The 13,489-nt window shown below is 45.4% G+C and overlaps 1 protein-coding gene across 2 annotated transcripts in view; it reads left to right on the forward strand.

Moving 5' to 3' along the window:
- The window catches only part of GRK5 (G protein-coupled receptor kinase 5), a 169,911-nt gene that overhangs the window by 35,886 nt on the left and 120,536 nt on the right, over positions 1 to 13,489 (forward strand). The window contains exon 1 of one of the 2 annotated variants that reach the window (XM_087765032.1): positions 13,143 to 13,343. The exons of the other annotated variant lie outside the window; for it this stretch is intronic. Coding sequence (XP_087621158.1) covers positions 13,271 to 13,343 — 73 coding nt within the window. The 5' untranslated portion in view covers positions 13,143 to 13,270. Of the gene's footprint in view, positions 1 to 13,142; positions 13,344 to 13,489 lie in introns of those variants that run through there. 2 annotated transcript variants of the gene reach the window in all.

Consider the following 13,489-nt stretch of genomic DNA (forward strand, 5'->3'; position numbering starts at 1 on the left):
GATCCTAAGTGCTTTTCTTCTGTTTCTAACCTGCATTTATCCACAGCCGCTTCATATCCGCTTTTTTCTTGTGCCAGAACTGTCCTCTGACTCAAACCATCCTTCTCTCTCCTCTTGCTTACCCCACTGATACACTGGGGCAGGACTCACGTTTTCAAACGCTTCACTAACCTGTTCTGGTTTCCCTCGAATGCCCTGACCTGGCCTAATAAATCCACGTCCTCTGCACTGAGTTTGCAAGGGCTTGTCAGGCTTGTTATGTTTGAACTTTTCTTGACCTGCCCACAGCTTTCTTCTACTTGCTTTAGTTGTAACAGCGGTTTTTCTAACGGGCTAGTGTCTATGGCTAATTTGTTTTACTTTTGTTTATCTTTGTATGATACCACCGTGGTTTTATGACTCTACCATAACAATATAGTGTAGAGAAGTACAGGCCTGGTATGATAAGGGGAGCCTTGGGAAGTGGAGACATAGGATGCAGTGTAGAGGAGTAGAGGCAGGGGATGATAAGCGGCAGGGCACAGGGGTGGCACTGGAGACCCCACAGCCATTAACAACTCGCCCGCGGTCAGTTAAAGAAAGGCAGACCTGGAGCTGGACAAAACTGGTTCTAGGGGAAACAAAGAAATGGTATCTAGCACACATAAAAGCCATCATATATAGTAAATGCAGATGTAACATGGAGCTACAGACCAGTGAAGAAAGAGTAAAGGTGTTAAAGCATGTTAGCAGGCCTGTAAAAATGACCCCAAGTGGATCCTAGCGCGAGGAAGAAGAAAATATGAACATGAACATTATATTCCTGCTGGGGGAGGACTCTAAGTGATGGGGATTCACTGGAACATCCCCACACCCCCAAATGCCAGAATGCAACCTCTGTCCTTGGGACCCAGAGAGACGGGGAAAGGGAGAGGCTAGCACCAGGAAACAGGGTAGAAACTGAGTGTGTGTGTATAACAGTTCTCGCCATGCTAATATTCATTCTTTTTCTGTAAATAAAATAAAAAAATAGATCTGGACTAATACTGATTAGGGTCTTAAGCCTTCAGTTATTCTAACAACAAATACTTGGCCTTTTGGATATATATGAATATATACACGTACATTTATTTGTATGGTGTCCTTCCTCTTTACTGATAAAACAAGATTGTGAGTGTAACAAAATAATCAATCGTGTGACACCACCTTTCAAATTCAAGCTTGGGCTGCAGGCTTACAGCCTAGAGACGATAAAGGTCCACAGTCTAGTATCACACGCATCCCACCTAAATAATTCACGTGCCCTTCAGCCTGGCCTTGGCTGCCCTTAGGGCCCTTGGATGTGAATACATGTGTTGGGTCTCAGGCTGGGATTACGTATGTGACGGCTGCTCAGGGTGCAGCGGAGGAGGCGTGAAAACAAAAGACCCTTGAGTGGCTTGCAGGGAGGCCCTGGGACCGTGCTAGGGAAGTCTCTTGTGCTAAGGCAAACTAACTCTTCTAAAGCTCCTTTTCCACAAGTGAGATCTGGGTGATATGTTAAAGTTTCTCTGCTTATAGCAATCAGAATAGAAACCCGTGTAGTCTGCTGGTAGGTGAGAGCTAGGCGATCTGCTTGTGCTTTCATACCAGATGGATTAAATATTCCCTGCATAGCAAAGCCCAGCCTAAGCGCTAGTCTGTCAAAAGGGCGGGCAGCACACAGGAGGCAAGGGAGCTCTGCCGATGCTGTGGAAGCACACATGGCCTTCGAAAATATGCGTGTTGTGAAATCGAGGTCAGATCCACGCTTGCTCTCCGTGGCTGTTGCCGTGAGTCAGACTCTGGCTGTTCTCACTTCCCCACCAAGTCTCCTGCAGCTAAAAAGAAAGCGGCTCGGGCTGGGAGGCAAGAAGTGGTTCTCCTTCAGTGGCACCGGGTTTCCGTGCTGCAGGCAGGTGAGGATCTGCACAGGAGCTTGTTAAATGAAGACGAGTGATTGCAAAGCGAGCTCTCTTTGGAACACATATGAATTGGTCATATTTTTCTAATTCCTTCTTTAATGAATCTTGTGTCAACAGCGGAGATGATTACAGTTGTGGGTGAGAGAGGGGAGATGCCATCTCCTACATTTGATCTTGGGGAGACTATCTGTATCCTCTCAGGTAGCAGAATACATGTGGCACTTGACCACAGTGCTGGGACTTTCCTGGCGAGTAGGTCAGATAGGAACCAGTCTCCTTTCAAAGTGACAGAAGGGTTCCCATTGACTTCAGTACCATCATCTCACATCTTCAAAGCAAGCCTCCTTGCTGAGAGCAGCCTGATGCTCATCTTCAGGACAATCTGAAGTGCCTTAGCAAAGCGTTTGAGCAGACCTGTGACACTAGATATTCCCCATCTTCAGTTTCTCCCACTCTTTCAGTTGAGCAGAAGGGTGAAGCTCCCGCTGTAATCTGTGGGGCAACATCAGTGCAGCTTCTTAAAATTCCCTGAGGTCTTTACTTGCCCAAGTTTTGTCCTAGATGGCCATAAAATTTCGATGTTTGATTTTGTGTTTGGTTTTATGACTTTTGCTGCATCATGGACTGCTAGACGTTGAGGCCTGAGGTGACTTGTCTTCACTTACTATGTTGAATGTTAAAAGGAAATAAAAATTCTTGTACTTCAGGCTTCAAAATGCCCTTTAATGCAGGAGGAGAACCTCGGGTACATTTAATGCATTTCATCTACAAGAAGTGCTTTTAAATGATGACTGCATTAAAAATATTTCCTAAAAATGTGGTAGAGAGCACTGGATATTTATCAACAAATAAAACTGTAAATGAAAGAGGCAGCTTGTTCGAGGTTTATCTCTGAAAATTACTGAAGCATTTACAGAAAGGTTTTGCCAGGTAATTTGCATATTCATGAGCTGTAATTTCTCTAGTTGCTGTATTTAGTTGATAATGCCTTTTTTAATACTGTAATTAAAAATTTTTGGTCTAGGTTATACTTCAATTGTTTGCTCAGGTGCACCAAAACAATTGGTGTTTTGTTTGCTTGTTGTTTTAAATACAGCTATTACATGTTAAAACATCAGTTGTAAGAAAAATTTTCATACCTGACAAATTTCTTGAAGGACCCCCTAGGTAGTTAGACTCTTGACACTGCCTTAGGAGAAGCCCACAGCTACAGAGATGCTGAGCTTTCATTTGCCCAGACTCTCAAAACGTGGTGAAGAAAATGGAGGCACTAAGGGTTAATGGAGCAGGAGGTAGGTGCCTATAAATCTATTTTAAATGAAAATTCTTTAAAGTTTTGTAAAGCTGTTAGAGAAACTGTAAATATCTTCTGGAGGGTCAGAGAGCATCCTCTGAAGATGTAGAGAATTTGCAAAATGGACTTAGAAAGGTCAAATTAGAAGTGAAAGCTGATGCAAGAAGAGTGCGGTTAAATGCATGGCACTCATTGAGCCTGAGGCATGGCTGACCAAGCATGTGGTTGTGCAACACTGCCCACTCTTCACCTTGCGTGGGCTAAGACAAACGCAGGACAACCACAAACCCTGTTGTAGGACCCCCAGCACACTTCTGACCTGGAAAAGAGCAAAACAATCAAGTACAGACTGTGGCTTTTGGGACAGGAAAGGGAAGGGTGGAGGAGGAGATGGATGAGGAGACAAAAGAAGGATGAGAGCGGTGACCAGGCAAGTTGGTTGCAGCAAAGCCCAGAACCACCAATAAAGTCCACCCATTCTTCTTTTTCCTTGAAGCAATGAAGATTCATGTCTATGTGTGAGGGCGACAAGAGAGGTTTCTTCAGCAATCCATTCTGCAAATGCCCCTGTCTGGTAATCCCATGCTTGGGACTGCAGGCTGCTGCAATCTGGTTGGACATGGAAATCCTATTCCATGGGCAGTATTGAAGCAAATGAGATTCCAATTAGAACAAATACTGAAAGCTGTGAAATTTCCCATGGACACAAATTATGAAACTTCTTTTTAGAAAAGGTTTCTCCTCTCTCACATTTTGTCATTGCTTAGTATTTCAGTGAAATATTTTGATGAGACTGAGATATTTAGCTTTCCACCTGTATCAGCTGGTGTTCAGTTATATGACTTTATAATAACATAGAAATCTAAATGATGAAGCTAAGATGATGCATTTTGACCTTATCAAATTGCAGTATTCCAGACCAGTCAAGTCTGAATTGTTTTGATCATTTTTAGTGAAAATGTTGACAAATTGTGTACCTTCTCATGCAACACTTGGGTTTAATGGAAGCATCATTTCCCAGTGGGAAAATGTGCCATCAAACAAAATGTCAACAGCTGCTGGGCTGGAGAACATGCTAGTGGACAATGGGAGGGGAGGAAAAAAAGGCATATGTGTCGTTGACACACACATACACCATTGATGAAATCAATTTCAATTTGCTCAAGTTGTTCTAGCATCACTTTCAATTACATATGCCAAGTGGAAAGCTACAGCATCCAGCTGTGGGAATCAACAAGACAATTGCACAGCAGTCGTGAAAAGAACAGTCGGCAGAGAAATGATTTGCATTTGCTTTTCTTGACAGCTGATATTTTCCTGATAAATTGCTGCCCTTTGTTGTTCTAGTTGCTTTGAAGAATCAACCCACTTAAGGGGGTGGGAGCTTTGCCCGCGTTCCTGGCTTTGCATCGGCTGGCACAGGTTGGGGATGAAAACAGGAGGAAGAGGTAGAAGAGGTAAAGTTGGCACGGTAATTAAAGGTGCGCTGTAGACAGGATGCTGCTCTGATGATGGTGTCATGTAGAGCTGTGAGCACTTAGGGTCGCAGTTTGTCATTCAGAATAAGCGAATTTGGAGGCAGGTTGATGGTAGGAAAGAGACTTTCATGGCTTGATGTAAGCTGATGACCATCAAAACAAATAGGCCTGTGAGACTGCAGGCTGCTGAGACACACAGAGGAATTATAAAGTTAGACATCTTCTTCCTATGGAGTGTGGGTTTGTGCCAGCGAGAGACGAGGACAAGAGAGACTGTCAAGGCAATTCCTATTTAAAACTAAACCACGTCTGTGGCTACATTGTAGGATTTCTTTCCTTAGTGAGCCCCAGGCAGGAGGATGTAGAGGGAAACACTGGCAGCAGGATATGCAAAAGGTGCCCGTATCAAATATGCAAAACTGCTCCCCCAGGATTTCCCTTCAGTTGGGTCATATTGTTGTTAAATGGCTTGTTAAATAGGATTTAAATGGCTTATTAAATGGGGTCCCCAGCTGGGTGGCTCTTAGTGGGCAGACTGGTCCAATTATTCTGGATTTGTCCTCTTCCTGCAGCAGCCCTGCCCTGTCTAATGCCAATATTTCAGCAAAATTCACTTTTGCAAGAATGTTATTCTAGCCTAGGATCCAGGCCAGGCCTTTATTTCTGTTAATTACAGATCAGTCATTCTTTTTCTTTTCTAAATGTTGAAAAAATGTGTTTTATGTGCAAGAATGGCTGATAAGTGATACACCCACAGGAACATTATATTTTTCTAACATCCGCCTCTGTGTTCTTTCTCTAATTTGCCTGCCGCTGTCTTTGTAGAGGATCTGTCTCCTTCCCCTAGCTCTGTTCCCTGCCTTTTAGATGTTTTCTTTCTCTTCAGCCACCTTTAATTCCTACCACTGGCACATCACAGTTTATTGCGTTTTAGTGCTTTATCAGTTGGTGAGTGTGGATTTTCTCTTTATTTCAGTTATTCTGTGTAAAGCTTCACTAGAGGTTTAACTGTAAAACCTCTCTCCCGTTTCTATGGCAAGGGTGCGCTCATGAAGGGTAGTGGTGGTCCTGGCGAGACCAGAGCAGGTCCAAGAGTGACACATCAGGAGCACCACAAGTACCATCCACCCCGTCTCAATAGGTAATCCTATTCTTAAAACCTCTTTAGGGTGTTTTCTATGTAGCATCTTCTATGATGTCCCCTGTTTATTTCAAAATAATACCTTTGGTCATTGAATAAGACTTTAATTAGTGCTGAAGTTAGTGCCTGGGTTTTCTAAATTACACTGAGACAATAGCAGGAGGCTCTCTGCATCAAAACGATGGTCTGCCAGTCTGAACTGGCTTTATACTGGTGAAAAGTGTCAGCACTGGTGGCCCTGACTCATCCAGTCCTCTAAAGAATAATCTTTGAGGCATTGGGCAACATTTTTCAAAGTGCTTCTGTAGGCAGAGAGCCCACATCCCCTCCTTGTCACCGAGATTTAAGCTTCAAAGTACCGAAGTCACCACGCACAATGACTGTACTACGCAAGTCACGGCGTATGAAGTGCTTGTTGCCCTTTCCCTGTGACTGCGTATTCATTATGGTGCGTGGGATCTCCTAAAGCGTCTGCCTTTGGTTCAGGAATGCAATACTGAAATCTCAGCAGGTGTTGAAGACAGCACCATAGGAAAAACATTTCCTTTGTCTGGGACCTATTCCTGCTGCTGTACAGCTTAATGGGGGACCAGCAAGCAAATGCTCTCCTTGAAGTGCTGAATCTGTCAACTGGTTCGACGCAGCGCAAAGGCTTACCAAATCGGCAGAAGTGGTGTTCCTTCCCAAGACAACTGTTGAGGAACAGCCTAACGGCCTGCCTTCTTCAGTCTCATGTCTGGTATCCTTTGTGTACCAACAGCATTTCCCTTCAAAATAACCCTTGTAACCTCTGTGGGGTGACCTCATTGTCCTGCCTAAAGAGACAAATCCCTGGGCAGTTTTAGGAGGTTGAGCTGGTCCTTCTTTGCTTCGCGTGCTCCACTTCGTAATCAGCCTGAAATCTCCCCAGAGAAGTAAGGTCCACCTGCATTCATCCTGCCTGCCATTTCAGACCTGAGACTATTGGTTTTTTGCATCCCATATTTTAAAACCCCTATTGCCAAATCTGTCCTAGCCTGGGAGGTCTAAAGACACATCTTTCCATGGGATGATGTATGGTTGCTGCTTATGTGTGGTGGGAGGAAGGGCCATGGCTGTGCTGCGGATGAGGAGCTGTCTGAGATGAGCAGTCGCATCCAACTTGGCATGACTGGCCGGGGACAGGCCCGCAGCCAGCTCCCGACCAGGCACCTTGCTGTTCTCACTGGCGGGCCTCCGCGAAGGCTGCCAAAAAACCACTGAGGAGTGTGAAAACTGTTTTCTGGGGAAAGAGCTCACACGTGGGGCTAGAAACACTGCTTTCCCTCCCGGTCTTCTGTGGCTGTGGCCCATCACATGTCTGTCTGAACTTGCTGCCGTCCAGCAGTGATTGTGCGAGTCGCTGCTTCTCCCCCTTGGTTTATCTGGGCTGCAGGGGGGAGCTGTTATGAACTCTTCACCGGGCTCTTTGAGCTTGCTGCGGGAAGTCTCCCTTGCATCTGGCTGCAGTGAGCTGCTGTGGCCTGGCTGAGTCTGGTGTGAAGAGATCAACGCAGTGTGGAAAACTCCCGAGAGCTTCTGGGAGGGGACAGGACACTGCTGCTTAACATAAAGTGTGAAGAGAGCCCCAAAGAGCTTTCAGCTTCTCTATTGTCTGTGTGTGGTACCCACGTCTCAGCCGAGGACAGGCTGGGGATGAATTCACCCTGACTGTCACTCGGCTGAGGTGAGAATGGCACTGGAGATGAATATGATGCATGGTGTCTTCTCCACATTCAGTAACAAATGAGACCACACAAGTTCTTGAAATAGTCCTGCTTGGGTTTGCGTCAGGGCATGCAGGAGAGTCTCGGCCAGGGATGGATTATGGCGGCCTGGAAGCTTCCTCATTTCACTGACCAACATCCTGCCTATGGGATATGAAGAGCTCTCTACAGGACACAAGATGCTAATGAATGATGAACAGGAAATTAACAGGAGTGCAATTATGTTGCCCTGCAGGGTTTCACATAAACACGCTAGGAGAAGCATACTTGTGTGAGTAGGGAAAGGTATCGCAGCTGAGGGGTTTTAGGCGTACACCTCTGCAGTGGTCCTGCAGGCATTGCCCCCTGAAGCAAGCCCGAAGGATGAGGAAGGGGCACTGCCACCTGGAAAGCACGGTGTGGGAAAGGGAGGAACTGATAGACAATCTTTTGCTCTGAGCGGTGCTTTCCAGCAAAGTCACCACCTCAGATATCTCCCTTTGCCTCTTTGACCATCACACTCACAGACGTGCTGCAGTGGGGTGCTTTGGAGGCCATCCCAATGCCGTGTCCCACCTTCTGGGTGGTATTTGAAGGATCATGCTCCTCAGGGTGTCCTGGACACGTGGGTTAAGAGAATGCTTGGAAATACCCAATACATGCATAGTTGATTCTGCACATCTTGAAGTACTGTAACTCCTACTTTCTGAAACAGTTATTTCTTGGCTGCGCAGTGCTTCACTCTTTGATGCATGGCAACAGTAGAGAAAAGGCTGAATTTAAACATCTGGCTTTGGAAGGCCTGAAAAATTCATGTGATTCACAAAAAGGATTTTCTCGATCAATACCTGCTAGCCCCTGACTAGGGTGTGGGTGGCCAGCTCTGCCCTTTGAACCTTTATGTTCTGCGTAGTGTCTGTTCAAACGTGGCCTTCGCTCCGCAGCGGGTACATCTCCTGGCACTGACCAACGTGTCAGGAGGGAAGCTGGGAAAGCCCTATGGGGAACGTCCTGCGCTGTCAGGAGATGCAGTGCTTGCAATGCAAAGGCAAGAGAACTGGAATACAAAAAAATATAACCTGGTGAATCAAGTTACTTATGGGATTTCTTTAAATCAACGAGGAACCCATTTGACACCCTGTCCCTCCAGCTATCACTGTCTGCATCTGTCATGTTCTTGGGAAACAGGATCTCACCTATGGCTGAGGGGATTTTAAAGCAGAAGAAAAATGTGGAGATGGGCACAACGTGGATTCAAAGCTTCTCCTCTCTGGATCTGCACTGTGTTGGTCCCATCCTGAGGAGCAAATTAGAGAAGCCCAAGGGCTGCTCTGCTGGGGTGTGCCTGAAGCATAGGTGTCTATCTGCTGAGGTGCAAGAAGAGCAAGCGTGAAAGAGGTGATGCTGTGCTGCTGTGAAGGCTCTGTGCCCTCCTAAGATCTCTGTACGTGAGGTAGATTTTTCCACCATGAGGCAAGCCAGCTTTTGGGCAGCTTCTTCCCGTGCAGCAGTACGCACACTGCCCCACTTCAGCGGCTGGGCTGGCCCTGGATTTTTAAATGTTAAAAACATTCATCTTTTATTTCTGTTGCTGTTCAATATTATGGGAAAAGATGTTATCACAGCTAATCCGTGCGGTGTCCGTGGAATTTCTTGGCCTGTGAGGGTTTATCTTGCATTCATGTATTCCATGAATTGGGCACAGGTTTTGCTTCCGACAGCAGGAGTTTTTTTCAAGGGCATCCCAATAAGATGAAAGTGTGGTCGCTGACAGAAACCACAGTGTCAGGCTACGGTCTTGAGGATGTTTTGGATGGCTCTGTATTTTAATTCTTGATTTCCCCTGGCATCTAGACAACCAGCAATTTATGTGAAGTCCTAAGGGGAGGGAAAAAAAGGAGAACCGGAGGAAATGCCTTAATTTAATTGATCGGAATATTTTGGAAATTCATATGTGCCCTTTTTTGAAAAAAGAGGTAACTAGAGAATAGAAAAAATATTGCATAAAATCATACTGAAGCTTTAGCATCACATTTTTCCTTGTTGTTTCAGCCTTCTAAACATTCCAATATGCTGAAAAGAACAAAGCAATACTTAATGGTTGAAAAAAATGAATACGTAAGAGCAGTCAACCCGGGGAACTCGCTGCTGCATCTTTTTGACAGGGAGTCATATTTTTGTAGGAAGATTTTGAAAAACCTGGGTACTATCATGATTTATAAAGTTTGTGGTTTTGCGTAGGAAGAATATGAAAATGAGATCTTGTACTTCAGGCTATGATCTATCATTTTTCTCTTCCCCAGCTTCATATTAAACACTTCAGTAGGCATTTTCAAATGCTGTTTTCTGAAGTATCAAGCAGAAACAATGAACGAATTTTGTGATCGAAGCTGAGAAACCTTAACCGATAACTTACAGCTGTGTACGTGAATCATCTGAAAACCACACCAGCGTTGTCTTATGTATATCAAAGCTGATCATTTCCTATATTGTTCTAACATACCTGCCCCAGTCTGTCTAGGCTGGAGGAAAACAGGAAAGGAGGCGGCTCTCGACTGTAAATGAGCATCTTGTTCCTTCCTTTGCGATGGCGAAACATTTATGAATGAGCTTTGACCCTGAAGTAGACTGAGCTGGTAGGGCCTTTATAAGTTTCTGTCCATTCATGTTTCATTCACAATGTTTACCCTTTGGCTAAGCAAGGGGTTTTTTGTTGGTTTTTTTTTTTTTGCTTTGTGGAATATAATTCATCCATGAGCCCATAAATCAGCCCTGCTTCCCAGTCCTTACAGCCTTTGACAGCTCGTGCAAGGTTAGCTGTGCTGGTGTGTAACACCAGAAAGTCCGGGAGGTCAGACCGAAGATTCACCTTTTGTCTAAGCGTCCTCACTCAGGCTTTAAGTGTACAGTCACTAATATTTCTTAAATTCTGTGATGTGATATACACCATCTACACAGACAGGCATTACCTTCTTCAGCGGCCCTACCTAGGCCTCGTGTACAGAAGTTTCTAGTACAATGTTCCACCAGGTACAGCAGTCCAGCCATGAAAATCACTGGCTGTGCTTTCTGGCATACTGACAGCATTCCCTTCCCTCCAGATTTTGCTGCAGAAAACTGGGATTGAGCTATTGGTACGCACATCTTTTCTAACGCATGTTGTCTCTTGCTTGCGACCAAAACTTGCTAATCATGTGCAGCCGTTGTTGCTTTACAGCTACAACGCCTGTAAAGGTGGCACATGATAAAGTGAAAATAAAGCATATCCGACTGATGCTGCAAAGCAGCACAAAAGTGAGTGTGAAACAGCATTATGTATGAGAGTACAGGAAACCTTACACGCAAACTTAACTTCAGATAATCCTGGTTAAATGTACACTACGGTGTAATCAGCTTGTGCTGTTGGTCTGTTGTTGCTGTAATGTTATTTGTAACAAGCAGCTTTTCTCAAAAGACTGGTGGTCATGCAGAGCGCTGTATTCTCTGGGTGCATTTCCGAGGGTGCTGGGGTATGTCTAAACTGGGCAACTCAAGGTCGCCTCCCAGTTCTTGGGTCCCAGAGGAACCAGGAGCAGACAAAGTGAGGCTGAGAAACTCCGCTGCAGAGGGAAAAGCACTGGCAGGTGAGACTGTTGTCCCTTTGCTGACTTTGGGCACGTCTGCACGTGGAACAGAGCATGATGCAAAGATCCCTGACCCTGCATGGACCAGGTTCGCTGCAGACCCATAACCAGCATGCCGCGTCAGGGTGGCGTTGTGCCCAGGCTAATTAGCGGGGGCTCTTAGCTAGTGCAGCTCCGCTCCCGGGGAGCCCTCGCCGTGCGGCTGCTCTGCCCCGTGCCGCGCTGCATGCTTAGCTTACTGGTTCACGCAGAGCTGATCTGCAGCACTACGCTGAGCCCCATACGCACGCCTGTTTTTTCTCTCAGGAAAGCAATGGTTAAGACTGGGTGTAAACTCCACTAATTTAACCCGTGGGTCTTGGTTTAAAATCTGCACCACAAGCAGGATGTAGGTTTTCTAAGAGCTCCTCATAGCTCGCAGGTGTGGACACGCCATACAGAGAGCTGTCAGCGACTCCCCTCCGACACAACCTTTTTTACATCTGACCTGCTTTTTTCACATAATGGTGTTTTTTGTCTTGCCCAAACAATCAAGATGGGTTAACAGCAGAGAGCCCTGCGTGAGGCAGCTTTCCGATAGCCAGGACTCAGCAGCTGAATTTGTGTAATAATCCCACTGGCTTTAATCAAGAGAGAAGACTGTGAGAGGCTTGTAAATTCCTACAGCAAAAATTCTCCATTCTCATTCACAGAGCAGATCTTGCTTCCAATATGCTTATCTCCCTCCCTCCGTGTGCAGAGCCCTTGACGTCAATGGAAGATACGCTCTTTCGGGGAGAGCAGAAGACTGAGGTCACACTCTGCCCTGCAAACAGGAGAATTATATCCCTGGCACTGAGGCAAGAAGGCTCTATGCTTTTGCACAAAAGCAAAAAGACTGGAAACAATGGCGTGCATAGAAAAAGAAGAAGGTAGAGTGCTTTCAGGAGAGGTATTTGGAGCTGTATCAGCAGGCTGTAGAAGGATGCGACTTTCAGTTGCATTGAAAAATGTGCTGTTTGGCAGCCATGAACGGTGTGGAGGCTTTTCATTCATTCCCCTTGCAGATCTGGAAAGGGACATCTGTCAGCGCTGAACCCGAACAGCAGTCAATGGCTGCAGCACACTGTGATCATAAGCCAGGACATTTAAATCGGAAACCTAGAGGTCGAACTCCGCAGCTCAGCCATTGGTGGCCTCAGTGATATTTATAGATTGCATTACATTTACTGCAGCTTTTGTGAGTAAAAGGTACTCTGCGTGGTGAAATTATCAGAGATTAAGTGTGACCAATTGTATTTAACCTAATGATGGATGTTGCTATTTGATTTTTTTTTCCCTTGTATTTGAGAGGACCAAGTATATAGGTTTAAGAATCTATGAAGAAAATATTAGATTTGTTGTTATCAAATTCCATTTATAAAGCTGCTTTTGTCGAGGAAGTGCTTTGCAGAAATTAATGTTTTACCTAGCCTAAACTTGGGAACAGCATCCAGCTCATGCAAATGAAATACTGCTATTCCCCTCAAAGAACTGTTTATTTCTTCTTTGCAATAAAGGAAGTGAGTTCCTAACTCTGCAGGAAACTTATCGCTCTGCAAATGAGGCTTGTAGTTGTACAGAAATATACCATAGTTCGCTAAGGCCAAAAGCCAAATGAGGTGACCGAAGCCAAAAGAGGTGTCCCTGGGCACTCCCCGCGGCGCGGCGAGGGAGGATGTCTTCTGCAGGACAGCTTCCTCCTGGGGTTGGAAGTCAATCAGCATGTGGCTCACGCCATGAAGCCTAGAGCGTAAATGGGTAGCTTGTATTGCTTTCGTTCTGTCTCATGTTGCTGCCGAGGTTGTTATTATTCACCATTTACCTTCTCAAAATATTGAGCCAATTAGAAAAACAAATCTCTCTTTTGGTGAATGCCCAAGGGTGAAGCTGTAATGATGTGTGTTCTCCGCAAGCCCTAATCGCGGGTGTCGCAGTTGCGCTTGGGACTGCTGGGCTAAGCAAAAACAAATTCCTTTCTGATATATTTTACATCTCGGCCAAGCCACACTGAGTGGCTGCTTTTGTCCAGCTTCATAAACCGGGCAGCTGAGGCTGGTCAGCACCTGGATGGGAAAAGCAGCAACAGGGAAGGAAGGGATGGTGCTTGGAGAACATCACCCCAAGTGGACAGCAAATGAAGGTACTGGCTATTGGATCAGGCTCTGTTGCTTACAAACTGTAAACTGCTAGTGCATTTATTGAAATGGTGACTATAATTCCGAGTGTGAGATACAGACAGATGTTTCTGGGTTTTTTCCTTGTTAATTGTCAGACAGGTGAGTCGTG

The sequence above is a fragment of the Nipponia nippon genome, unplaced genomic scaffold (genome assembly GCF_047370975.1).
Source record: "Nipponia nippon isolate SJK-2023a ecotype South Korea unplaced genomic scaffold, ASM4737097v1 scaffold_3, whole genome shotgun sequence".
Lineage (NCBI taxonomy): Eukaryota > Metazoa > Chordata > Aves > Pelecaniformes > Threskiornithidae > Nipponia > Nipponia nippon.